Source organism: Hibiscus syriacus, unplaced genomic scaffold, assembly GCF_006381635.1.
Source record: "Hibiscus syriacus cultivar Baekdansim isolate YM2019G1 unplaced genomic scaffold, ASM638163v2 tig00112487_pilon, whole genome shotgun sequence".
Lineage (NCBI taxonomy): Eukaryota > Viridiplantae > Streptophyta > Magnoliopsida > Malvales > Malvaceae > Hibiscus > Hibiscus syriacus.
The window spans coordinates 384,703-412,569 of NW_024063341.1; the positions used below are offsets into that span (position 1 = coordinate 384,703).

At 35.5% G+C, this 27,867-nt stretch overlaps 3 protein-coding genes across 4 annotated transcripts; 1 reads left to right on the forward strand and 2 right to left on the reverse strand.

Moving 5' to 3' along the window:
* Window positions 1-2,048: 2,048 nt before the first annotated feature.
* LOC120180008 (EG45-like domain containing protein) lies at window positions 2,049-2,859 on the reverse strand. The gene is made up of 3 exons (XM_039185446.1): window positions 2,693-2,859; window positions 2,293-2,593; window positions 2,049-2,195 (listed from the first exon to the last, which is right to left on the reverse strand). Exons 1-3 carry the CDS (start codon window positions 2,811-2,813, stop codon window positions 2,189-2,191), a joined length of 429 nt encoding a protein of 142 aa, XP_039041377.1. The 5' UTR covers window positions 2,814-2,859; the 3' UTR covers window positions 2,049-2,188.
* Window positions 2,860-17,451: 14,592 nt separating this feature from the next.
* Window positions 17,452-18,885, forward strand: LOC120180035 (probable histone H2A variant 3). 2 transcript variants are annotated; one of them, XR_005521662.1, is made up of 3 exons: window positions 17,452-17,722; window positions 18,195-18,586; window positions 18,796-18,885. XR_005521662.1 is itself a non-coding variant. In XM_039185466.1 (2 exons), the coding sequence occupies exons 1-2, from the start codon at window positions 17,615-17,617 to the stop codon at window positions 18,489-18,491; spliced, it is 405 nt and encodes a 134-aa protein (XP_039041397.1). In that variant the 5' UTR covers window positions 17,452-17,614; the 3' UTR covers window positions 18,492-18,690. The 2 variants fall into 2 exon arrangements, 1 of the variants encoding a protein (XP_039041397.1); XM_039185466.1 differs by lacking the exon at window positions 18,796-18,885 and having other exon boundaries at window positions 18,195-18,690.
* A 199-nt stretch (window positions 18,886-19,084) lies between these two features.
* Window positions 19,085-21,419, reverse strand: LOC120180034 (3-ketoacyl-CoA synthase 11-like). The gene is made up of 2 exons (XM_039185464.1): window positions 21,355-21,419; window positions 19,085-20,683 (listed from the first exon to the last, which is right to left on the reverse strand). The coding sequence occupies exon 2, from the start codon at window positions 20,674-20,676 to the stop codon at window positions 19,147-19,149; it is 1,530 nt and encodes a 509-aa protein (XP_039041395.1). The 5' UTR covers window positions 20,677-20,683; window positions 21,355-21,419; the 3' UTR covers window positions 19,085-19,146.
* Between the last annotated feature and the right edge of the window lie 6,448 nt (window positions 21,420-27,867).

The following is a 27,867-nucleotide window of genomic DNA, read 5'->3' on the forward strand; positions in this document are numbered from 1 at the left end:
AAGGGACCGGCTGTTTTTACTATTGTGTTGGCTGGGGCTTTTGTCCATGGTTCTTATCTAGTGTATCCTTATTCAATCAATCTTGTTTTAGTTACTATACCTGATTGTTGATTCTCTGTTCTTTTCTCTCTGAATTATTCATGCTTAAATTATTGAGCAGTGTGCTGCTGCAAATTCTTTTATGTGCTCATTGTCTTTGTATAAATTGGAGATTCTTTTTCCATTTTTCTCTGATCTGAATTTAGTATGATAACACTCTACACTTAATATTCTATCCGGTTTTGATAGTTAACTAGTATTGAGTTCTATGATGGAATTTGTATTGGCTGAATTGGTTATTGATGCAAGTCATATAACACAGTAGCATTTGTGAACGTTAATGTATTGCTAAATGTTGCATCTGCACGTTTGGCCGAATTCTAGGTGCATGTATCATCCAACTTTAAAAGGTAGGCTTCGACATATCTTTCAATGGGTTCCACATGCAACTTATTTTGCAATTAGACGTTCACTTGTTTTCGATCACCCGTGTCTGCACAATGCATGATGCAGGTGTTGCCTTGAGAGCTTGATTCAGTTGATTGTACATGTAAGCAAGATTGTGTTTTATTTGGATTCTTTTCGCATTTGAATAATACGTTTGGTGAGGAAAAAAAAGGGAAAGAATTAAAACCATGTGGTGCGTTGGTTTCTGCATTGCTATAGGCTGAAAAATGGTTTATGTGAACTCTAATTCTCGGCATTGATTCTATTTTTTGATGGACCCAACCTTTTCAATTGATTGCTTTTGGTTATATTAGGGAATCATGTTTGTGGCCGAGTCTATAGGGGTTAGATGTACAGGTAAGAGGTGTTAAAAGATTATATTTTCTCACTAGTACTAATTCAAATAACGAGTAATCTAAATGGTAATATTCATACCTTATGTTTGTGCCGTCAGCTAATATCATACTCTATAATCAAATAAAGTATAAGCTATTTCTAACTTATGAGATCTAATGTGACTTCACTAATGTCTCCTCCTTACAAAGCAATTCAATTTTGTAGCTTGTTTTTAACAGTCATGTTACAACCCACTATTTTGTATCACTTTAAGGTGCAAACTTTATAATACCATTTCCAAAACCATTGCCTTTACAGTAGTGTGGTCAATTGTTCCTACTTATTTATATGATTATATCAGGCATTTTCTGCAACACCTTAGTCCTCCAAGAAAAAGAAAAGGTTTGGTAGTATTACGCTTACTTGATGTAATTTTGTTTCAAGGGAATGTTCCTTTTCCTTTGCACTTGAACAACAAACAAACAGAGTAAAATGCTATTACATTTATGAATATGTGAGGTCTGTATATCACGGAGACATGCATTGAGAAAATTAATAGAATTGGTTAGTTTATCCAAGAAAGTTAAACGACTCTCACAGTTGTTTAGCGTATGTTGTTCGAACTTTTCTGGAGCTATGTTTCTGACATGAGTCGCAGCCTCATTTTGCATATTGCTAGTTGTTTGCTGCACATTTTGTTCATGTACAACCTCTTCACTCTGCCTTCTGTTAAAATTGTATACTCACATCACATGCACCGAAGTTTAGATATCGTCTTTCTGTTATACTCCTAGTCCTCTGCCTCTTTCCCTTTCCTGCTTTATCTTCCTTATCACATTTTCAGGGGGGATCTATATGATGCTGAGAGCAAGTGAAGATGCCGAGAATTTGGCTTGAGGAACTTATTTTTATCCCTTCAATAATTATTCTTCTTTTATATGATGCTGAGAGCAAGTGAAGATGCCGAGAATTTGGCTTGAGGAACTTATTTTGGTCCCTTCAATAATTCTTCTTTTATGTCTTAGAACAAGTTGAATATTGTATTCTTCTCATTGCCTTTACTGAGGAATGATAATTGTATCTTGCATTGGTTCACGTCAACATGAAGCATTTTTGGTAAAAGCGTAGGCCAAAAGTGTCGGGTTGAAACGCACAAGCTTCCAAATGGCAAGAAGCAGACGCGAAAGAGCAAAACAATAACTCCCTTTCTTAAAAATTGAATACAAAACATTGAATATTTACCAATGAAAAAAAATCTCATCATCAATCAATCGTTTTTTTTTATAAACACTCCAAGACCAAAAAAACAGCTTTGACTATGACAGATTAGCAGATAAAACATGCATCTTTAATCTTCCCTTCCGTATCAAACCCTGCATGAAGATTGCAGAAGCAAAAACAAAAGAGCATTCAGTACTGGGATTTAGGAAATACGAATAAATTATTTACCGGTAAAGAAGATGAAATTACTGTTGGAATTCAATGTTGATGGAGTCGACAGCTTTGTTGGTGATTCCACCGAAAGCCGTCCTGGAAAGCACAATGGTGGTGGATTGAGCTGAAGACGGAGAGAGTGCCGTCGGAGCATAATCGACAATTTTGACCTGGATCGTCTGGTCGGGAACACAAGTGCCAGGCTGCGAAGCACTTATGCACCGAACCCGGTATTGTCTCCCGCACGATGCTCCATTGTCCCATATCCCGTCTCCGGCCGCCGCGAACAAATTGGTCGATGGGAACTCCGTTTGATCGTCGCCGAAGCACGTCGTTGCTGCAACCGCAATACATAAACAAACAACAACCCACCCATTAATCAGCAAACGAAATCAAGAAAAACAGAGAGATTTGAAGTTCAGGGTTTGGTACTGACGTAAATATGGAGGGCTGTAGTGGGCAGCGGTGCCGACATCGCCATGGGATAGCTGGAAAAACTGGGAAACGAAGAGAAAACACCATAGAAGATGAAGAAGTGGTAGTTTCTTAATCTGCATATTTGAAAAACTAGAACTTAAAGAGAGGAGAGGGTAATGGAAATAGAAAAAGATCGGATTGGTTTCAACTTAGAGATATAAATTTAATAAAAATTTGGTTGGGAATTTGGAATCTGTTCTGTCAACTGAGATAATAATAATAATAATAATAATAAAAAATGGCAAGTTGTTAGCGGTTGGTGTTGCCTGACCTATACGATGGGCGTGAATGGTCAATCAGTGCCAACTCATGACGCGGAATATGTATTAAATTCAAAAGAAGAATCAAACTCCTACAAATCAACAAATACAATTAAAGCATCATCCCAAAAAAAAAAAAAAAACCCAAAATCGAAACCCCATGCTATACACGTGTGGTGGGAGATTCAATTTGAATTAGGATAAATTACGCGAGTAATTATCCAACTATAGTCCCTTTCATTTTTATCACTACTTTTAAATTTTTATCAATCGGTTAACGAAAGTATTGATTTGGTAATTAATAAAATTAAAATAATTATATATTTGATCCTCTATATTTATATATTCAATCAATTTAGTCATAATATTAATGACACGGGTTACTACCAGATTAAAATATATTTTATTAATTTTAATTATTTTATTTTGTATCCACCACCTTAATTCATCAATAAAAGGCTTCATAATAATACATGCTTTCAAAGGGATCGAACAACTAACTTAATGCTCTCTAAAGCGAGCCTCAACCACTAGGCTAAGCTCCTCAATTTGTAAATGATTACAACATGCTATAAAAGAGTTTAAAATTGAGATTTTAAGGAGTGACAACACTTTGCCATTAAACTAAAACCTGTATTCAATTAAAATTTAAATATTTATATATATATAACTATTAAATTGAGTTTTTTTTAAAAAAGTAAAATTTAGATTTTTATATTTTTAAGCTATATTTATTTTTATATAATTTCTTTACATATAATCATTAAATTGATTTTTCAATACAATTAATAATTTTAATTTTATTTAATGATTATATTTAAAGAAATTATATATAAAAAGATGATCAATTATGTTAAAAAAATTAAATTTATATTTAATTATATAAAAATAAATATAGCTTAAAATATGAATTTGGTGAAATTAATTTTTAAATTTTAAATTTATTTCAAAAATATTAAATTTATTTTTATACATATTCAATTTAATTTTAAAATATTAAATTTATTATTATTTTAAATCTCATATTAACTGTATTTTAAAATATATATGAAATGTATATATTTATAAATTGTAATATGTTGTGAAATATGAACCAAAATTTCGTGTTGGTCCAATGATTTTCAGCTAAACGCGATATATTGAATGTTGAACGAAGTGTGGCACTCAGCCTAGTGGTTCAAACGTTGCTTGGGCATGCAGTGAGTCATTGGTTTGATTCTCCTTCAAAGCATAATATGCTTTAAATTGTTTGGCTTACTAAGGTGGTGGCATATCACCACCTAATTGTATTTAATTAAATAAATAGATAGAATATATAAATATGGAGGATCAAATATGTAATTATACAAATTTTATTAATTGTTACATCAACCTTTTTGTTAAATATTAACGACTAGTGGTCTGATTGAATACATTTAAATAATTGAGTGATCTAATTGCTAAAAATTTAAAAATAATGGTCAAAATAAAAAAAACTTATAATTGAATAGGTTGAAAAGGAGCTATAGTTGGATAGTTAATGATGTAGTTTACCTTTCATTTATTTATCCCAAAAACTTTCACCAGTACAACTTTCCGAATATAACTAAAAATCTCATCCCCATTTCGAAATGAATTCCTAAAGCACCTTCTATTCCGCTATTCTCAAATAAAGTATATATAAGCATTCTACGCAACACTCAAGTCCCAATACCTACATATAAAATTTTCATTTTGTAAGTAAAATAGAGATCTAATTAAAAAAATAAAAAGATAAATATTATTGTAATTATCCTTAATATATAAAGGATAATCATATTATTTTTCTAAATCAAGTCTGATATTTTCACCATAAATTCAAACCCAAACTTATTTTTTTATAATAAAAACGACCTTCCAAATTAGAGTCAGAACTCATTGAATTCATATCTCGTACCTATTCCTACACTCAAAAAATAGTAAACTAAATCTTAAGTTTAGATTGAACCATGGAACAAAATTCAGGACCCAAAAATGAAGATAAAAGAGACACAAAATTTACGTGGAAAACCCCTAAATAATATAGGGTAAAAATCACGGGCAACGGTAGAAGAATTTCACTATGAGAAAATATGAATTACAACTTCTCTCGATCTACCAAGGAGAAAACAATATAATTCTCTGTTGATAAAAATGAGAAAACAACTCTCAAGAAAACTCTCTAAATTATCTAGTATTGGGAGAAAGCTAGAATGACTTGTGATGATTTTGAAGCTAAATGAGCTAGGGTATTTATAGTTGAAGCTTAAGGACTAATCTTATAAATACCCTAAAAATACAATGACTAAATTATGATTTTACCATTGTCCAAATTCAACTAAAAACCAAGCAAACTTTTGGTGCATTAATTTTGTTTGACTATTTATGCCAACATGCTTGGCACTTTCGGTGATGCATGCATTTTCAACAATCTCCCACTTGAAGATTTGATTAGAACAATCATATCTTCACACCATTCTTTCTACCTTGTACCTTCATGTTTCTTACATCTCTGACAGGCCACAAGAGGATCGACACCAAGTAAATTTATCAGCGTTGATCGCATTCGTCATAAAATCTGTTATGTTGTCTTTGGTATGGATTTTCTACATATCTATCGTCTCTTCTTCCACCTTTTCATGAATGAAATGGTACTGAAATCATATGTGCTTTTTCCTTGAATGAAATGTTTGATTCCTTGCTAGATGCAAGGCGCTTTGACTGTCACAAAACAGAGAGACATACTCTTGATTGTGCCTAAGGTCCTCCAATAGCATATTCAACCAAATTGTTTCTTTACTGGCTTGTGTAGCTGCTACATATTCTGCTTCTGTTGTTGAAGTAGCCACAACTGACTACAATTTTGAAACCCAGCTTACAGCTCCATCAGTAATTTTGAACACATATCCTATCATAGATTTGCCTTTATCCAAATCCCATGCATAGTCAGAATCTACATACCCATTGATTAGTAAGTTTGATCCTCCGTAACATAATGCAACATTTGAGGTCCCTTTGATGTATCTCAGGATCCTCTTTACTGCATTCCAATACTCTTTTCCTGGATTCTCCATGTACCGACTAACCACTCCCATTGCTTGTGCAATGTCTGGTATTGTGCATATCATAACTAACATTAAACTTCCCACTGCTGCTGCATACGGTACTCGAGACATCTCCATTCTCTCTTCTTCACTGCTAGGACTCATACTGGAGGATAATTTGAAGTTAATAGGAAGAGGGGTAGAAATTGGCTTACAATCTTGCATGTTGAATTGTGACAAGATCTTCTTCAATAATTCTTTTGTGAAAGCCAAATCTTCCTATTACTTTTGTCTCGGTGAATTTGCATCCCTAGAATCTTGTTTGCTTATCCCAAGTCCTTCATTTAAAATTCCCTAGCCAGTTGTGCCTTTAATTCTTCAATATGATCTTTGTTGGGTCCTACAACCAACATGTCATCCACATACAATAGAAATATAACAAAATCGTTATCACCAGACCTCTTAAAATAAGCACAAGGGTCTGCATTAAGTCTGTTGTATCCAAGGCACATAATAAAGGAATCAAATCTCTTATACCAATACCTCGGTGCCTACTTTAGACCATACAGAGATTTGTTCAACCTGCAAACCAAGTTCTTCTTTTCTTTTTCTTCAAAACCTTCAAGCTGGAGCATGTAAATCTATTCTTCAAGATTTCCATGAAGAAAAGTTGTTTTAACATCTAGCTGCTCTAGATGTAAGTTCAATGTAGCACACATTGCCAAGACTAATCGAATTGTTGTTAGTCGAACCACAGGAGAAAAAATTTCATTGAAATAAATACCTTCTTTTTGAGCATATCCTTTGACCACCAGTCTTGCGCGATACCTCTCCACTTGATCGTCACCATTTCGCTTGATTTTGAAGACGCATTTGTTATCAATTGGCTTCCTTCCTTGTGGTAGTGGCACAAGGTCTCATGTATTATTTTTATGAAGGGCTTCAATTTCCTCTTGCATCGTCATCATCCATAGTGAAGCATCTGAGTTGTTTATTGCCTCCTGGTATGTTGATGGCTCACCGTCCTCTATTAAAAGGCAGTATGCAATATTTCCTTCTATAACATAATCTGAGTGCCAATTGGGACGTCTTCTCACACGATCTGATTGACAAGTTGTTGGAACTTCATAACTCTCTGGTTCTTATTCATCATGTGCTGGTTCTACTTCAGAATAATCTCCTTGTTCAATCTCATTTTCCACATGTATCTGTGTAGTCTCTGACTTTTCAGCGCTATCATCTTCTTTTTTATTTGTAGTTTATCTTCTACACAGATAATATCCCTGCTAATGATCACTTTGCGGACAGTGGGATCCCACAAACGATACCCCTTTACACCATCAGCATACCCCAAGAATTTGCATTTCCTGGATTTTGGATCCAGCTTTGAAATTTCTTGGGAGTTGTACATCACGTACACAATACTTCCAAATACATGGAGGTTTGAATAATCAGCTGGTTTACCAGTCCACATCTCCATTGGTGTCTTCATCTCTATTGCAGTTGATAGAGCTCGATTCACCAAATAACATGCAGTATTAACTGCTTCTGCCCAGAATGATTTTTCTAGGCCTGCATCTCTCAACATTGCTCTTGTTCTTTTTAACAAGGTTTTGTTTATCCGCTCTACCACTCCATTTTGTTGAGGAGTGTTCACCACTGTGAATTGTCTTTTGATGCATTCTTTCTTGCAAAATTCATCAAATTCTTCGCTTGTGTATTCTCCTCCATTATCTGTTCTGAAACACTTGATCTTATTTCCAGAATCAAGTTCCACCCGCCCTTTGAAGTTTTTAAAAGTTGAAAACATATATGACTTCTTCTTAATAGGGTACACCCAACATCTCCTGGAATAGTCATCAATAAATGAGACAAAGTATTTTGCTCCGCATAGGGATGTAATTGGTGCTTGCCATACGCCAGAATGAACCAATTCTAGAACACTTTTGCCTCTAGAATTTGAAATGTTAAATTTCAACCGATGTTGCTTACTTGTTATGCAATGCTCACACAAAGTAAGTGATACCTTTGTTAAGCCTGGAAGTAGCTTTTTCTCTACAAGGACTTTCATTCCTTGTTCTGACATGTTTCCAAGTTTCTGATGCCATAGCATTGCAGAATCTGAACTACATGAGGTAACAGAGGCTTCTGCTTCTAGCAAAGTCTCTCCCTGTAGCATGTACAAGTTTGCAGCTATCTTTTATCCTTTCAGCACCACAAGCGCTCCACGGAACACCTTAATGATTCCTTTTCGTGTTTCAATCTTGCTTGCATTATTATCCAACAATCCATAGGATAAGAAATTTTTCTTCAGGCCTTTCACGTGCCGTACATCTCGAACAACTTTAATTGTTCGATCATACATCTTCAATTTGATGGTTCTCACGCCAACGATCTCTAAGGGATGATCATTGCAACTATACACAGATCCTCCTGAGACAGGTTCATAATGATGGAACCATTCTCTTCTTGAGGTCATGTGATATGTTGCTCCCGAATCAATGAGTCATATATCTGTAAATCTTTTTCTACCTTCCACGGTGGTTGACGCTTCGCAACATAGAACATCTCCATCATCTGAAGTGTTTGTGGTATTACCTTATGGATTGGATTTTTTATTTAGACTCCAACAATCCTTCTTCAAGTGACCCTTTTTTACACAGTTGTAGCACTTTAAATTCTTCTTGCTCCACGACTTTGATCTACCATGTTTGTGATTGCTACTTTGGCCACATTCTGTTGATCTCTCTCTCATCGTTGTCAACGTTTCTGCTTGTTGCAGATTTACTTATCTGTCTTCCTTGTTCTTGCGCCGATTTTCTTCTTGTAGAACAGCAGATGCAACGTCATCGAAGACTAGAATGGTGACATTATTGTTTGTCAAGTTGATGATGAGTTGATCATACGAATCTGATAGACTTTGAAGTAGAAGTTCAGCACGTTCTTGTTCTCCTATTTTACATCTTAAGGATGTAAGCTAAGAAAATAACGTGTTCAGTGTGTTTAAGTGCTCCGTCACTGAAGTAGATTCTAGCATAAGGAGAGTGTACAATTTCCTCTTAAGGAAAATTTTATTGTGCAACGATGTGGCCTCGTACAGTTTGGTGAGATGATCCCATATCTCCTTAGTTGTCTTCTTCTTCTCGATGCTTGACAATACTTCATTTTCTAATGCTAGATGAAAGTTTGTCATAGCATTCTGTTGAGTTAATCGAATGACGAAATTGGCCAAGAGGGGGGTGAATTGGCAATAAAAAATTTGTGGAAGCTTTTGCAGAAAATTGAAAGTAATTGCACAGCGATTTACAGTGGTTCGACTTTCTCAAACAAAGTCTACGTCCACTACCTTAGCTATCCACACTAAGGATTTTCCAACAAATTCACTAATTTGTTCTTTCTTTTGAGGCCAAAGAGATAACCTTACAATTCCCTCAAGAGTATACCCCAACTCTTGAGAACACTCTTTTCTCAAAGAGAAGATTACAAATTTGCAAACTTACAAGAAAACCTCACAAGGTAAGATGTTTGCACAATTCTAGAACAAAGAAAAAGAACACTCAAAGATGAATACAATTGAGCACAAAAAGTGTTCTTGAAAGCAAAATGAATATTGAATGAAAATAGGCTTGAAATGCTCAAACTTGAGGTTTGATGCTTTCTCTTTGATTCTCTCTTGATTCTAGTTGCTTGATGTTTCTTGTTATTGATCAATGGCTTCTAAGCTTGCTTAAATACACCTTGGATCACTTCTGAACGTTGGGGATGATTAGAGAAGATATTATAGCCGTTTTAGTGTGAAAACATTTAATAAAACAGCTTGGAGCGTGGGGGGAATCGGTTCCCCCTTGAAGGGAATCGGTTCCTAAGTGTAAAATTCAAATATTTCGACCGTTGTACAAGGGGGGAATCGGTACCCCCTTGGGGGGGATCGGTTCCCTCCGAGCATACTGGAATTCTCGGAACAAAACTGTTTAGGGGGGAATCGGTTCCTCCTATTGGGGAATCGGTTCCCTCCGAGCATTCTGGAAATCTCGGAGCCAAACCATTCAGGGGGGAATCGGTTCCTCCTATGGGGGGGAATCGGTTCCCTATGAGCAATCTGGAATTTTTGGCTTTGAATTGGTTCGAAATACTTTGTAAAATTATTTTGAAATTGTTTTATGATTAAAACTTAATTTTACACTTGAGTAAGGATTAAAAATGATTTTTGAAATATTTGGAGTAATGTTTTGATATTCGAATAGTTATATCGAATATACTTAGAAAATCATTTGGAAAATCTTAAAATCCATTTAACTTAATTTGTTATATCGAAATATCAAAATGTTTCAACAATCTCCCCCTTTTTGATATAACAAAACATTTTAGTAATTTTAAGATTTTTTGAAATCAAGTTTTGAAATTACTCCCCCTTACTTTAACACTTCTTCAATTTATTATGTAAAACATTTAACACTTAACTTACTCTTCTCCCTCTTTTTGTTAAATCAAAAAGACATTGTAAAACAAGGTTTTGAAATCATTTAGCCAATTGATTTATTAATTATAAGCTTAAGCTCCTTCATCTAAGTCAAGCTTTGTTGAAGAGCTCATTGGAGTGTTATGAGGTTTCCCATTTTCCAGTCCAAATTTCTTGAGCATATCTTTGACGTACTTAGCTTGATTAATGAAGATGTCATCTTTTCTTTGCTTGATTTGGAGTCCCAAGAAAAATGAGAGCTCCCCCATCATGCTCATCTCAAACTCACTTTGCATTAGCTTAGAAAATTCTTGGCAAAGAACATCATTAGTAGAACCAAATATTATATCATCAACATAAATTTGAACTACTAATAAATCTTTACCTTTTCTCTTTAAAAACAATGTAGTGTCAACCTTTCCTTTTAAAAAATCTTTTTCATTTAAAAAATTTGACAATCTTTCATACCAAGCTCTAGGAGCTTGTTTTAAACCATAAAGAGCTTTTGTCAATTTTAAAACATGATCCGGAAAATTTGAATCTTCAAAACCTGGAGGTTGTTCCACGTACACTTCTTCTTTTATAAAACCATTTAAAAATGCACTTTTAACATCCATTTGATATAATTTAAATTCATTGAAACATGCAAATGCCAATAACATTCTAATTGCTTCCATCCTAGCTACGGGAGCGTATGTTTCATCGTAGTCTATGCCCTATTCTTGAGTATACCCTTGAGCAACAAGTCTAGCCTTGTTTCTCACTATATTACCACTTTCATCAAGTTTATTTCTAAAAACCCATCTAGTACCTACAGTAGATTTATTACTAGGCCTTTCAACTAATGTCCATACTTTACTTCTCTCAAATTGATTTAATTCTTCTTGCATAGCCATAATCCAATGTTCATCTTTTAATGCTTCTTTGATGTTCTTAGGCTCTATGCATGAAATAAATGCAACATAATTACAGATATTTCTAAGAGAAGATCGAGTAGTTACCCCTTTTGATGGATCACCTATAATTTCACCATCCTTGACATAGTTGTACTCTCTTGGAAAAGATACTTCCCTTTCTTCAATGGTTGGATTCTCGAGGGGATCATGAGTTTCCTCATCTTTTGTTTCTTCCTTTGATGATGATTCTCCAACGTCATTTCTAACGTCATTTGCTTGTACAATACCTACATCATCATTAACAGAAGAATCCTTCCTCGGAAGGGGATTATCATCGAAAACAACATGTATAGACTCTTCTACAACTAAAGTTCTTTTATAAATACACGATAAGCTTTAGAATTTAAGGAATAACCCAGAAAAATTCCTTCATCACTTTTAGCATCAAATTTACCAAGATTTTCTTTACCGTTGTTTAAAACAAAACATTTACATCCAAAAGGATGAAAATAGCTAATGTTAGGCTTTTTATTTTTGAGAATTTCATATGGAGTTTTCTTTAAAATTGGCCTAATCATTACTCGATTCACAACATAACAAGCGGTATTTGTGGCTTCCGCCCAAAAATATTTTGGCAAATTATTTTCACAAAGCATGGTTCTAGCCATTTCTTCTAAAGTTCGATTTTTCCTCTCAACAACTCCATTTTGTTGAGGGGTTCTAGGTGCTGAAAAATTGTGGCTAATACCATTAGAATTACAAAACTCAATAAATCCAAGATTTTCAAATTCAGTTCCATGATCACTTCTAACACTAGTGATAGAGTAACCTTTTTCATTTTGGATTATTTTTGAAAATGTGATGAAATTTTCTAATGCTTCATCTTAGTACTTAAGAATAGAACCCAAGTGTATCTAGAATAGTCATCTACCAAGACAAATGCATATTGTTTTCCACCCAAGCTAGTAGTTCTAGTTGGCCCAAAAAGATCTAAATGGATCAATTGTAATACTCTACTAGTCGATACATCATTAATAGATTTAAAAGAAACTCGTTTTTGTTTTCCTTTAGCACAAGCATCACAGATTTTATCATTATCAAATTTAAGCTTAGGCAATCCTCTTACTAAGTCTCCTTGAATTAATCGTTGCAAAACACTCATACTAGCATGACCTAGTCTCCTATGCCATAACCAACTATCATGCTCATCCTTAGCAACTAGGCATAAATTAGTCATATCAATAGAATCTAAATGCACCATGTAAATGTTTCTTATTCTATGACCAACAAGCATAATCCGATTAGATGCAATGTCAATGACTTTACAACCATTAATTTCAAATAAGACATTGAATCCTTTATCGCATAATTGACTAATACTCAATAGATTATGCTTTAATCCATTCACATATAAAACATTCTTAATTTGTATGGAAGAGGTATTACCTATTGTACCAATACCTTCAATGTGACCTTTGAATTGTCTCCAAAAGTCACTTCTCCTCCATTTTTGGCGTTAAGCTCAATGAACCGGCTTTTGTCTCCGGTCATATGTCTTGAGCATCCACTATCAAGGTACCATGAATTTGAATTTGTTTCACGTGCCTTGTAGCAATGCTCCTTTCCCTACAAACATAGATTAATTTTTGATTTTTGGTACCCAAATTCTTTTGGGTCCATATTCATTAGTTTCCAAAATCCTAGTCCCCTTAGGTATCCATTTGTGTAGGATATTTTTATCTTTAGTAGTAATGAGTTCTTTAGGAACCCACATACTTCTAATGATTTTTCCATTAGAGGTTCTTTGGGGACCTCTATGATTGTAGTTTCTAAAACTTTTTCTAACAAAGTTGGATTTTGAATTTCCACCTTTTTCAAAATGTTTTGTTCCAACTTTATCAAAGAAGTTTTAAGATCATCAATTTTCTTTTGATGATCATCATTGATCTTTGAAAGTAAATTTTGCAAATCTAAATTTTTCTTTTCAAACTCTTCTAGTTTGATTTGCAAATCTTTGATTTTACTTTCAAGATCGTTGTTGGTTTTGGATATGAGTTTGTTTTCATTTTTCAATTTTGAAACATCATTTTATATTTTAAAAACAATTTCTCATAATCCGAAGCCAACCCATTGTATTCCTCAAATAACTCATCATAAGATAAATCATCAAAATCGGATGAGTTAGAGGTTACCTTAGAATCTTCCCCAAATGCCATCAAGCACAAGTTTGCTACTTCTTGTTCCTCTTCATCGGAACCTTCTTCATCGCTCCATGTAGCCACATGAGCCTTGTGCTTATTCTTTGATTGACCCTTCTTCTTCAATTGTGGGCAATCATATTTGACATGCCCTGGCTTTTTGCATTCATAGCAAATGATCGGGTCCTTCTCTTTTGGTTCATCTTTGAGGCCTTCATTTCGTTTGAATTTCTTCCTCGGTAAGGTCTCATCATTTTTCTGAACCGTTTGGCAAACAATGCCATTTCCTCGTCATCATCATCATCATTAGAATCACTCTCATCTTTTGTGGATTTGAGAGCAACTCCAATGTTTTTATTCTTCTCCTTCTCCTTTGGTGTCTCTTCAACTTTATCAAGGTCCACCTCATCTTCAAGCATCATCTCATGAGTGAGGAGTGAACCGATAAGTTCTTCAAGAGTTAAGGACGATAGGTCCTTAGACTCGATGATTGTCGTCTTCTTTGATTGCCATGATTTTGGGAGGGAGTAGACTAACTTTCTCACAAGCTTTTCATTTGAGATGATTTCTCCATATGATTTGAGACCATTGACAATCGTTGAAAATCTATCCGTCATAGCTTTGATGTCTTCATTTGGTTTCATCCTGAAATTTTCATAGCTATGCGTTAGAATACTAATTTTTGATTTCTTTACCTCATCGGTACCTTCATGTGTGACTTGAAGCTTGTCCCATATTTCTTTGGCGGTTGTACACGATGAAACTCTTCCGTATTCATCTGGTCCAAGAGCACAAAAGATAATATGGATGGCTTTGGAGTTGAGCTGGAACATTTTTGTATCTCCTTCACTCCACAACCTTGGATGAGTGATAGGCTTAATGTATCCTTCTTCTACGGCATTCCATGCTCCCATGTCACTTGCTTGAATGAAGTACATCATTCTATTCTTCCAATAGGCGTAGTTAGCTCCATTGAAGAAAGGAGGCTTGTTGACGGGCATCGAATCGAGACCGGAGTCGAAGTTTGAAGCGGAGGCCATTGATGACTTTAATAATCGATATAACTCTTCCCAAATCTACTCAAGAGGTGATAAAACCTTCAAATGAGTTAGGCTCTGATGCCAATTGTTGAGTTAATCGAATGACGAAATTGGCCAAGAGGGGGGTGAATTGGCAATAAAAAATTTGTGGAAGTTTTTGCAGAAAATTGAAAGTAATTGCACAGCGATTTACAGTGGTTCGACTTTCTCAAACAAAGTCTACGTCCACTACCTTAGCTATCCACACTAAGGATTTTCCAACAAATTCACTAATTTGTTCTTTCTTTTGAGGCCAAAGAGATAACCTTACAATTCCCTCAAGAGTATACCCCAACTCTTGAGAACACTCTTTTCTCAAAGAGAAGATTACAAATTTGCAAACTTACAAGAAAACCTCACAAGGTAAGATGTTTGCACAATTCTAGAACAAAGAAAAGAACACTCAAAGATGAATACAATTGAGCACAAAAAGTGTTCTTGAAAGCAAAATGAATATTGAATGAAATAGGCTTGAAATGCTCAAACTTGAGGTTTGATGCTTTCTCTTTGATTCTCTCTTGATTCTAGTTGCTTGATGTTTCTTGTTATTGATCAATGGCTTCTAAGCTTGCTTAAATACACCTTGGATCACTTCTGAACGTTGGGGATGATTAGAGAAGATATTATAGCCGTTTTAGTGTGAAAACATTTAATAAAACAGCTTGGAGCGTGGGGGGAAACGGTTCCCCCTTGAAGGGAATCGGTTCCTAAGTGTAAAATTCAAATATTTCGACCGTTGTACAAGGGGGGAATCGGTACCCCCTTGGGGGGGATCGGTTCCCTCCGAGCATACTGGAATTCTCGGAACAAAACTGTTTAGGGGGGAATCAGTTCCTCCTATGGGGGAATCGGTTCCCTCCGAGCATTCTGGAAATCTCGGAGCCAAACCATTCAGGGGGGAATCGGTTCCTCCTATGGGGGGAATTGGTTCCCTATGAGCAATCTGGAATTTTTGGCTTTGAATTGGTTCGAAATACTTTGTAAAATTATTTTGAAATTGTTTTATGATTAAAACTTAATTTTACACTTAAGTAAGGATTAAAAATGATTTTTGAAATATTTGGAGTAATGTTTTGATATTCGAATAGTTATATCGAATATACTTAGAAAATCATTTGGAAAATCTTAAAATCCATTTAACTTAATTTGTTATATCGAAATATCAAAATGTTTCAACACATTCCCATCCATTTCGATCCATTTGGTGTCATCTGTAAAATCTACCGGCCTTTCACTGATAGCTGCTACACATCTGTTCCTCATGATGACCTTCATCTTCAATTTCTACAATGAGAAATTTCTCCGATTGAATTTTTCAATATCAAATTTCGCTGCCATAGCTTCTTTTACAGATAACTCCCACTATTTCACTATCGTGAATAGTTCTCTGGAATCTTCAAAGAATGGGTAATAACTTCTTACTTTCTTATGTTGGAGGATCCACCTTTTGATGGCAACCACAAAGATAATATGCAAATATTACACACTCAAATCTGGCTCCGATACCAATTGTTGCGGAAGACGACTATCGTATAGAGCAAAATCACAACTGATAATTTGAGAAAATAAAAATGAAGATAAAAGAGACACAATATTTACGTGGAAAACCCCTAAATAATATAGGGTAAAAACCACGGACAACGGTAGAAGAATTTCACTATGAGAAAATATGAATTACAACTTCTCTCGATCTACCAAGGAGAAAACAATATAATTCGCTCTTGATAAAAATGAGAAAACAACTCTCAAGAAAACTTTCTAAATTCTCTAGTATTGGGAGAAAGCTAGAATGATTTGGGATGATTTTGAAGCTAAATGAGCTAGGGTATTTATAGTTGAAGCTTAAGGACTAATCTTATAAATACCCTAAAAATACAATGACTAAATTATGATTTTACCATTGTCCAAATTCAACTAAAAACCAAGCAAACTTTCGGTGCATTAATTTTGTTTGACTATTTATGCCAACTTGCTTGACACTTTTGGTGATGCATGCATTTCAACAATTTTCACCATAAATTCAAACCCAAACTTATTTTTTTATAATAAAAACGACCTTCTAAATTAGAGTCAGAACTCATTGAATTCATATCTCGTACCTATTCCTACACTCAAAAAGTAGTAAACTAAATCTTAAGTTTAGCTTGAACCATGGAACAAAATTCAGGCCCCAAAATGCATATGTAGTATTTACCCTTGTATGTTTTTATAACCTTTCTACACTTTTAAGAGACGTGATGAGTTGCACTTTTAAGAGACACGATGAGTTATCTTCTTGGTAGTTGCCTTCGCTTGATACTTGGATAATCTATTGACCATTGACCTTACCATTTTTGTAGCAGATCTGGTCTCTTCTTTACCGGAAACTGATAAAATTAAGGAAATTGTAAGCAGTAGAGTTTTGTATTCCAGTGCATCCATATGGTTGAATATGAAAACTCAGACGCAGTGGAGCTGTATAACTTTTTTTTTATCACATAAATTCATTAGAGAGCAGTATTTTCAGTTCAAGTTACATCAAGGTACCAATGAGGGAGTGGCCCTTCTACTTGATCTGAATTGAGCGAGGAATAAATCAGATATCACTAATTTATATAAATAAAAAAATTAAATTTCAACCCCAAACATTACTTTATCCCTATAAAATTAGTTAAGTAAAAAAGAAACCATTAAATTCAACCCTAAACATTGCTTTATCCCAATGAAAACTGGATGGATCAATATTGTAATTTTACGGAAACAACAGGATTACTTAAGTAAAGGTGCGTGCCTTCCTTGAGAGGTCATCTTTATTGGAATATATAAATTGCTTTATGTTATCCCGTCCTCGAGCCTGTGACCGCAAACATTAACCTTTAGCTTTCCATTGTTTTCGTCTCCCAGCGAACAAATTCTATCCTCCGCTTGGCTCTAATTATATTGGGTTACTTCTGTTTTCGGTGGGAAAGATGTCTGGTAAAGGCGCCAAAGGTTTGACCACCGGAAAAACCCTAGCTTCCAACAAGGACAAAGACAAGAAAAAACCCATCTCTCGTTCTTCTCGAGCTGGTCTCCAGGTATCTCTCTTTGCACCGTTTGTTTTCCTTTTTCCATAACCTTATTCTTGTTTGGGGTCTTTTTTTTTTTTGGGGGAATACAATTTTAGCACCTAAAGCTTGTGTGGGTGGGGGTAGATTAGTGCCGGGATTTGAGTTGATTATTGGGTCTTTAATTACTCTTCTTTCTGATATTCAACATGCCTGGAGTTAATTAATGTGTCTTTAGCAGGTTTGGCAAGAACAATTTACAGTTGTTTAAAATGGAACAGGCTCTAAAAGGCTATATAGTAACAGGTGTTTATGTTGTCGGGATGCAGACAGTATCGGTATCGCGATGTTTCGATCCGACTGCTTTACGTGTTCTGACTGATTAGTATCAGTTGTGTTGGTTGTTGTTTGTAAATCACTAGATGTAACTAGAGGTTGGAGTTTCATATGATATATTGTTCCTCCATTTGTTGAGCTTTTTGTATAATTTATAAACCTGCAGTTCCCAGTGGGTCGCATCCATCGTCTACTAAAGCAGAGGACCACAGCACATGGGAGAGTAGGAGCCACGGCTGCGGTTTATTCTGCTGCTATCCTGGAATATTTGACTGCAGAGGTGTTGGAGTTGGCCGGAAACGCAAGCAAGGATCTTAAGGTGAAACGTATTACCCCTAGACATTTGCAGCTTGCTATCCGTGGTGATGAGGAACTCGATACCCTGATTAAGGGAACCATTGCCGGGGGTGGTGTGATCCCTCATATCCATAAGTCACTGATCAACAAGTCGTCCAAGGAATAGAATATAGTGTTTTATCGCTTGCAGAGATTTGTCAAGCCAATATCTGAGCTGCATTTCCTTGATGTGAGCTTGAAACTGAATAGGTTGAAGCTTAGGTAACGTGTTTATGCGTTTAGCTAATGTTGAAGCTTAGGTCTAAAACGGTTTGTTTTTGGTATTTTCGTTTTCGGACTCGATACATTGGCTTTGATTTACAGATTGACTGAACATGTTGCTTTTGTGTAGTTAACATATTGGACTGGTTTTAAGGTCATTATTGTAGATGTTATTTCATGATTTTTAGATTGAATCTTTTGTTCTGCAGTCTATGCTCACAGTTGCTTGCTGCTCTTATGATCTGAGGATCGATTTCTAGACCCCGATTATCATTCCAAGGCACATGAGAGCTGAGTAAGGGAACATATTTGCCAATTCAGAACTAACTAAATCTGCGACATTCGCCGCATAGAACCCGAAGATAACAAAGATAACGAGAATGTCCTCTCTTAATTTGTGATTACAATCGAATTAAAGTTCAAACAAATTTGCTTTATTTCTCATTCCAATTCCAATTCAATCTCTAGATCAATGATGAAGTTTTGAAAGATATCTTAAGCTTTTTCTAATTTTGTTACACCATGAATAATCCCACAACAGCATCAAGACAATCTGGAAATTAGATGGTAGACACCCTTGGGACATCAACTGGGAAATTACGGATCTCATCCATCCATGGGTTTTTCTCCTTTTCTGGATTTACAGTCCTCAAAACTTTCCACACTGCACTGTTACATTTGAATCCGGAACCGAATGCTATTTGCCATGTTCTGTCCCCTTTCTTAATCCTACCCTTAGCTTCTGTATACGCCAATTCATACCAAAGAGAACTGCTTGAGGTGTTGCCAAAACGGTAAAGAGTCATTCTCGATGGTTCCATGTGCCACTCGGATAGCTGCAAATTCTTCTCAAGTTCATCCAAAACAGCTCTTCCTCCAGCATGAATGCAGAAATGCTCGAAAGCTAGCTTGAAATCCGGAATGTATGGCTTGATCTTCATTTTGAAAAGCTTCTTCCCGACCAACGTGGCAAAGAAAAGCAGCTGCTCAGACATTGGAAGAACCAGGGGACCCAATGTGGTGATGTTGGTCTTTAGAGCATCACCAGCAACTGCCATGAGATCTTTTGACAAAGTAACACCAATCTTTCCTACAGAATCTTCTTCTTGGGTAACACAGCCAAAGCATTTATCATCTGCGGCCTTGTGGGTACGAACAGTGTGAACCAACTGGTATTTGGATTTCCTCCTGTCAGAGTGTTTGTTAGAGAGCAGTATTGCTGCCCCTCCCATCCTGAATAAGCAGTTGGACACAAGCTTCGAGCGATCATTTCCAAAGTACCAGTTTAAGGTGATGTTCTCCATGCTGATAACCAGCGCATAGGAGTTCGGATGTACTTGAAGAAGATTCTTCGCAAGATCTATTGAGATCAAACCTGCACTACAGCCCATGCCTCCCAAATTGTAGCTTTGAATATTCCCTCGAAGCTTGTAATGGTTGATAACAATGGCCGACAAAGATGGTGTCGGATTAAACAAGCTGCAGTTCACAATCAAAATCCCGATATCTTTGGGTTTTATACAGGTCTTAGCCAAAAGCTCATCAATAGCACCAAACATAACAGTCTCTGCTTCCTTTCTAGCTTCTTTCATTGACGGGTTAGGTGGAATGTTGAGGACAGCCTCTGGAAGATACGTCAACTCCCCAAGCCCGGATCTTTCAAGGATCTTATGCTGAAACTGAAGGTTTTCCTCCGTGAATGTCCCAGCTGATTGAGATCGATCCATGAAGATCTTTTTGGGGCATTTCCGAGATTCATCCGGTTTGAAACAAGCAAAGTTGACAAGGTAAACAGGACGAGGTCGAGTTAGAAAGTAAAGGGTTGAAAAGAAAACAAGTAGAGCCGAGCAGATGATAGAAATGAGATTGTATTGAAGATGCTTCCAAAGATCATAAAGATCCCCGATAGAAAATGTCGATAGCTGCACGGCAATTATAACTACAAGAGGAGAAAGGAAGAGATACATTCCATGCGTAATCAAGTAATGGTATCCAAGCTTCACATATTTTAGCTTAACCGATTTCTTAAAATCAGGTAGCTTCCGAGATGATGGTGGAATCAAAGGCTGCTCTGGCTTTGAATCAGTCATGTTTTAACTGCTAAAGGCAGAACCCATTGCATAATCAAATGCGAAAAATGAATCAAAATAAAAGACAATTCAAAACCAACAAGGACAAGAGCATGCAAAACAAATGGAATATCAAGTTGAACCAGAAATTTCTACACGGCCTTTAATTGATTTTATCACTTGTTCTGGCCAACGATTTTTGACCCATTAAAGAGATGAAATGGGTTTTTTTATCATCATTCACATATATAAGACTTGCTCAATTAAGATGAAAAACATACTAACCAATAGCGATTAAAACTGTACCTATAAGTAATCAAAAAATAATAGCCAATCTTAACCCAGCAATTACACACTAAATAGCTTAAAATCCTAAATTCAAAATGGTGAAGTGAATGCATTGGCATATCAAAATGAGGTTACTCCTTTTACCCATTTCTGTCTCCAAATTCATTTTCCTAGGGACAAAGATCCACGTTCAAATCTAACTACGAGTTCCGCAAACCCAGATCAGAATTTCATATCAAATTCATAAATTTGCAATTAGTTTGTGGAACTGACAATGTAGGAAACATAGGGAAGAAAATAAGAAAGCAGCAACAAATCACATCAAAAACCCAGATCAGAATTCACACCGAAGCAACATGAAACAACTATTAAAGGAAGACAATTAGAAGAACCCAAATGAAGAGCACTAACCTTAACCCCCAGAAACCGACGGATAGCGGGCTCGAAGAGATAGGGAATGAGAGATGCTGCGAGAAAAAGTACCATGAATTACGGATACCGCTTTCATTATTGGGATTTTATATCTTGTAATAAGATTATATCGTTCATAAAGAAGATCAACAAATTATTATTGGATTTAGAGGTAAAGTATGCTATAAATCCTTAATATTGCATTGAAATATAATTATAGTTAGTTAATATAAAATCCAGCAATTTTTTTATTAATTATAAATTGAACAAATTTTAATTTATACACTTTTAAATATTTTTATCAAATTTTAAATTAAATATTTTTATCAATTTTTAAATTAAATATTTTCAAAAAAATAATTTTAATTTATATATATATTTTTAAAAATGAATATATATATATATATATATATTTAAAAACGAATATATATATATATATATATATATATATATATATATATATATATATATATATATATATATATATATATATATATATATATATATATATATATATTTAAAAACGAATATATATATATATGAATGACCTAGGACTAGAAATGAATAAGGATTGGGTAAAATTTAATTTTTTAAACGTCTAGAGTATAATCTAAGAAAAACTAAGTCAAAATGTATGTGAAATCTCTATATTACTTTTAAAGAAAAATCAATGTAGTTTTCATACTATTTTTTTTCTTTTAATATGGTTCTTTAACTAAGGAAAAATTAGTGTGATCATTTGACCAATATTTTTTATCATTGACCAACGATTCCGTTAATTCATGTTGACGTGAATGGTTTCTCAAATATGTTATGAAGTGAATACTGCTTGTGGTCATCAATAGAGATGGAAATAATCAATTTTAAGTTGCATGAGAAGTTATTGAAGGGGAAGGAAAAAAAATGAAGATGGTTTTTCATAAACATATGGTTGACTTAGAGCATCCTAATGGTAAAGGACTTACATTATTGTTGGTCTAAGAGTCACATTAATTTTTCTTTTTTGAATTGAAGGACCACATTAAAAGAAAAATAATATGAAGACACATTAATTTTTTTTAAAAGTATAGAGGTTTCACATACCATTTTACAAAAAATAATCTTTCTCGGTGTTTATCCAAACTCGATATTATTAAATTTGTATTATTGAAGAGAATTGTGTTCTCTTAGGAACATGAATTGGCTTGGACGTGTACTATTTAAGAGGTAAGACTTTAGTCTTTTTTTTTTTGCATAGATTAGCTTAAAATGTATCCATCTATCTCATTTTAGAGAAGCGAAATAAGAGATAATTCGATCAAATGATTCATTGTGAAGCATAAATTTTGAATTTTATTAAAAAGATAGTCCGGTGCAAATTGTATGATAAATATATAGATAAATTTGATTAGATTACATATCAGCTTTGTATAGTATAAAGATGGTTGATTCAATATCAATTTTTTTTGCATGATATTTGTACTTTTTATAGTAATGTGAGAAAGCAGCTATGGTGGCCGGATATGAAGAACGGCCAGTGATAGAAGTATGTGAATAAACATTGAACATTTGAGTGTACTCTGAATTGAAGTAAATTGCAATACATGGATGTTGAACCCATTACATCAGTGGGCTTTTATATCCAAACTAATAACCAACAAACTAACTAGTTAATCTCTTCGACAAACTATGGCAAATTTATTATAGCTAACTAATCATTTGTTTAACATTCACCTTGCTTTTTCAACCTTCTTTTTTCTTCATACTTCAACATTCTTTAATAAACTGGCAATACATGTTGAAGCTGAATGAATAAGCAGTGACATACCCAAAGTAAATGTAAACAACTTCTTTCCTTTGTTCTTTCATATTCACCCATTCATTGTTCTTCTCCAACCTTATCTTTTTCAATGTCTTTCTTCTTCAACACTTATTCAGACTTTCTTTTTTGTGGAAGCAAGGCGGTCAAGCTGAAAACTCCTGGGTGCAATCTAAAGTCTCTCTTGGATAAGAAAACACCATATTTTCTCTGGTTAAGGAATGAAAGGTTGTTAAAAGTCTTAAATGTTGAAGAATCGGGTAAAGAAAATAGAAAGAACACAAGAATTTTAACGAGGTTCAGTAATGTGCTTATGTCCTCAGTGCCTTAAGTGGCGCTAGAATTTTTATTCAATTAAATGTCTCATAGGTTTAGGTTACATCTCCATTTATAATAAATAAACCCTATTACATATTTACAAAAATAACATTATACCATACCGTGGGGCCGTACCCCCAACCCACATACTCGTAACCCCCACTACGAGACTTTCTCGGTATATTTATGAGCCATACCTAACAAATCTCCACCTTGGCGAATATTCTGCCCCTTAGAAAACATTCAATGTGGGTTGGGTTACCTTACTTCTTTAACAACTCGAAACACTCAACAAGTCTAAGCAATGCATGAACTTGTCTGTCGTAACTGGCTTGGTGAACATATTAGCGACATTCTCATTAGTATGTACCTTCTAAAACAAAATCTCTCCAGATGTAACCAACTCTCTGATCTTGTGAAACCTTACATCAATATGCTTAGTTCTATCACGATATACCTGATTTTTAGCCAAGTGAATAGTACTTTGATTGTCACAAAGCAACTGAACTCCACCTTACTGAACACCCAACTCCTTCACTAAACCAGTAAGCCATAAAGCTTCTTTTGCAGCTTCAGCCGTTACCATGTATTCAGCTTCAGTTTTAGATAATACCACAACAGATTGAATAGTAGACTTCTAACAAATAAGCCCTCCACCAAGAGTAAAGACATACCCTGTCGTAGATCTTCTATTATCCAAATCACTCGCATAGACTAAATCCACATATCCTACAACCAAAGGATTATCCCGCTGACTACCAAAAACAATTCCATGTCCCACAGTACCCTTTAAGTACCTAAAGATCCACTTGACTGCTTCCCAATGTTTCTTACCAGGTTTAGACATGTACTTACAAACTTGACTAACAACATGAACTAAATCAAGACGAGTACATACCATTGCATACATCAAGCAGCCAACAACATTAGAATACGGAACCTTTGCCATATCTTTAGCTTCTTTATCTGTCTTAGGGCACTATTCTGATGAAAGCTTAAAGTGATTCGCCAATGGAGTGCTCACTGGTTTTGCACTGCTCATCGCAAACCTTTCTAGCATTTTTCAACATAACCCCGTTGAGATAGCCATAGTTTCCTTAATTCTCTGCCCCTGCAAATTTTCATTCCAAGATTTTTCTTTACAACACCTAAATCTTTCATATCAAATTCCCGACTCAATAGAGTTTTCAAACCTATAACATCATCCATGTTCTTCGCAGCAATTAACATATCATCAACATAGAGTAACAGAAAAATAAAAGAACCATAATCAAGGCTCTTAACATAGACACAACAATCATACTCACGTCGCTTGTAGCCAATCTTGATCATATAGGAGTCAAACCGTTTGTACCATTATCTCAGAGACTGTTTCAACCCGTACAAAGATTTCTTCAATCTGCAAACTAAATGCTCATTTCCAGGTTGAGTGAAACCTTCAGGCTGCTGCATGTAGATCTGCTCCTCTAAATCACCATGCAAAAAAAGAGTTTTAACATCCATCTGCTCTAAATGAAAATCCCAACTAGCCACCAAAGCAAGTACTGCTCGGATTGAAGTGTGCCTGACCATAGGAGAAAAAAATTCATCATAATCAACTCCTTTCTGCTGTGAAAAACCCTTTGCTACCAAACGAGCCTTGAACTTCTCCCCCTATTTTTCAGTTACTGCTGGTTTCTTCTTATACACCCATTTCCAACCAATAGGCTTCTTACCCTCAGGAAGGTGAACTAACTCCCATGTGTGATTGTAATTCAAAGACTCCATCTCCTCAACCATGGCAGTCATCCGCTTATCATTTTCCTGACTAGTAACAACATCATGAAAAGTAACTGGATCATCACTGCTAACAGTAAGTGCAAAAGAGACCAAGTCTTCAAAACCCAATATGTTCGGAGGCTTTATATTCATCTGTCTCACATTGTCTCTGGCGAGACTATAATCCTGTAAATCAACCATATCGGAACCACCATAAGTCGGTTGAGAAGTTTATGTTTTCTCAACTGGAAACTACTGAAATCCACCACTGTCGTTTTTTTCTTATGCTGCAACATGGACTGTTCATAAAAAATAGCATCTCTACTGATCACAATTTTCTTCGCAGCTGGATCCAAGAACTTGAATCATTTGACACCTTTCTTGTAACCCAGAAAAATGCACTCATTCGATTTTACATCAAGTTTGGATCTCTCATCAGTAGGTACATACGCATAAGTAGGACAACAAAAAATCTGTAAGTGATCAAAAGTAACATCATGACCAGTCCATACTTCTTCTGCAACTTTCCTAGCCAATGATGCCCTTGGCGATCTATTGGTAAGATAACAAGTCATGTTAACAACCTCAGCCTAGAAGTTTTTGGGAAGCCCCACATTCAACCGCAAACATCTGGCTCTTTCATTCAACGACCTGTTCATCCGTTCCGTAACACCATTACTTTGTGGTGTCTTGTGCACTGTAAAATGCCTCTTAATCCCATGCTCCTTACAGAAGTTTAGAAACTATAAATCTGTGTACTCCACACCATTGTCAGACCGCAAACACTTGATTTTTCGTCATGTTTGGTTTTCTACCTCAACTTTCCACAGCTTGAACTTCTCAAAAACTTCATACTTCTATTTCAAAAAACACACCCAAACTTTCCGTGAAAAATCATCAATAAAAGTAACATAATACCTAGATCCACCCAAAGACGATGTCGTGGAAGGCCCCCATACATCAGAATGCACATAATCAAGAATTCCTTCAGTTGTGTGCTTCCCAGTCTTAAAACGAACTTTAATTTGTTTATCAAGAACATAATACTTGCAAAAATTGAGCTTACATCTTTTAACACCATGCAACATATTTCTTTTATGTAATTCAACCATGCCACGTTCACTAAGATGAGCAAGACGCATATGCCACAGTTTGGTAGTATCATCACATAACTCAACAGAATGAACTTCACCTACAACAGTACTCCTTAACAATCTGTAAATATTCCCTGCAGTCATCTTTCCTTTCATCACAGTCAAAGCCTTTAACAATTCGAATGGTTTCCCTATCCTCATCATCCTTAGGGATAAAACAATTCTTGTACCAATTGCCCAGAGAAATCAAATTCTGGGATATGTCGAACACCACACAATGTCCGAACAGAACTATCATACATCTTAATTCTTACATCACCAATACCAACAATATTGCAACATCAATCATCACCCAAATAAGCAGAACAAGAAACCATTCCCTATTTGGCGTGATGTGATAAGAACATCCAGAATCAAGAATCCAAGCATCTGTCAATTGATTCGTTGAAATAGAGAGCATATCACCCTCACTGCAATTAGGATTGTCATCCTCGACCACATTCACAGACTTGGATGAGTCATCACGCTTCTCATCAGTCTACTTTTTCAACTTTGGACAGTCTCGCTTCATATGTCCCGCCTCCTTGCACTTGTAACTGTGAATTGTCTTCTTATCCCTAGATTTGGATATGAAATTCTGCTTCTCAAGCCTTGTCTTCTCTGGCTTCCGTCCACGGTCTCGATTACCCTTAACATATAAACTATCAGCTTGAGAGCTTTCCCCTATATTCTGCTTCCGCTGGTTGTGAGCCAACAAGGCTGCAATAATCTCCTCAACTTTGATAGTCTCTTTCACATATGTAAGAGTAGTCACCATGTGTTTGTAAGAGGGAGGCAACGAACACAACAAAATCATCTCTTTGTCTTCATCCTCAATTTTCACATCAAGCCGAGCCAAATCAGAAACGATTTGATTGAAGATATTCACGTGTTGCGCCAAATCATGATCACCCTGTATATTCAACCCATATAGCCGCTGCTTTAGATACATTTTAGTCGTTAAGGATTTGGACATAAACTAACTTTCCAACTTCTCCCAAATTTCATATGGAGACGACAGATGCATGACGTGATACATGACCTCGTCCACCAAACATAATCGTATGGTTCCTGCCGCTCGCTGCTGCAATTCTTCCCAATCTTCCTCCTCCATCGACGCCGGCTTTGTAGGTCGCAAAGCCTTCATTATCCCTTGCTACGCCAACAAATCCTTCACCCTTATTTTCTATAATCCGAAGTTACCCTGACAATCGAATTTCACAACTTCGAATTTGGCTTCTGACATCTGATACCAATTGTTGAAGAATCGGTAAAGAAAACATAAAGAACACAATAATTTTAATGAGGTTCAGTAATGTGCTTACGTCATCAGTGCCTTAGGCGACGCTAGAATTTTTATTCAATTCAATGTCTCATAGGTTACAAAAATAACCCTGTACCATACCACGAGGTCGCAACGCCGCACTCCCAACCCACATAATCGTAAACCCCACTACGAGACTTTCTCGGTATATTTATGAGCCATACCTAACATTAAACCTTCCC

Coding starts and splice junctions, on each gene's coding strand:
- LOC120180008 (XM_039185446.1), bottom strand. CDS start 2,813: ATGCAGATTAAGAAACTACCACTTCTTCATCTTCTATGGTGTTTTCTC. Junction 2,594..2,692: donor CTACAGCCCTCCATATTTAC/GTCAGTACCAAA, acceptor TTGCGGTTGCAG/CAACGACGTGCTTCGGCGAC.
- LOC120180035 (XM_039185466.1), top strand. CDS start 17,615: ATGTCTGGTAAAGGCGCCAAAGGTTTGACCACCGGAAAAACCCTAGCT. Junction 17,723..18,194: donor CTTCTCGAGCTGGTCTCCAG/GTATCTCTCTTT, acceptor ATAAACCTGCAG/TTCCCAGTGGGTCGCATCCA.
- LOC120180034 (XM_039185464.1), bottom strand. CDS start 20,676: ATGACTGATTCAAAGCCAGAGCAGCCTTTGATTCCACCATCATCTCGG.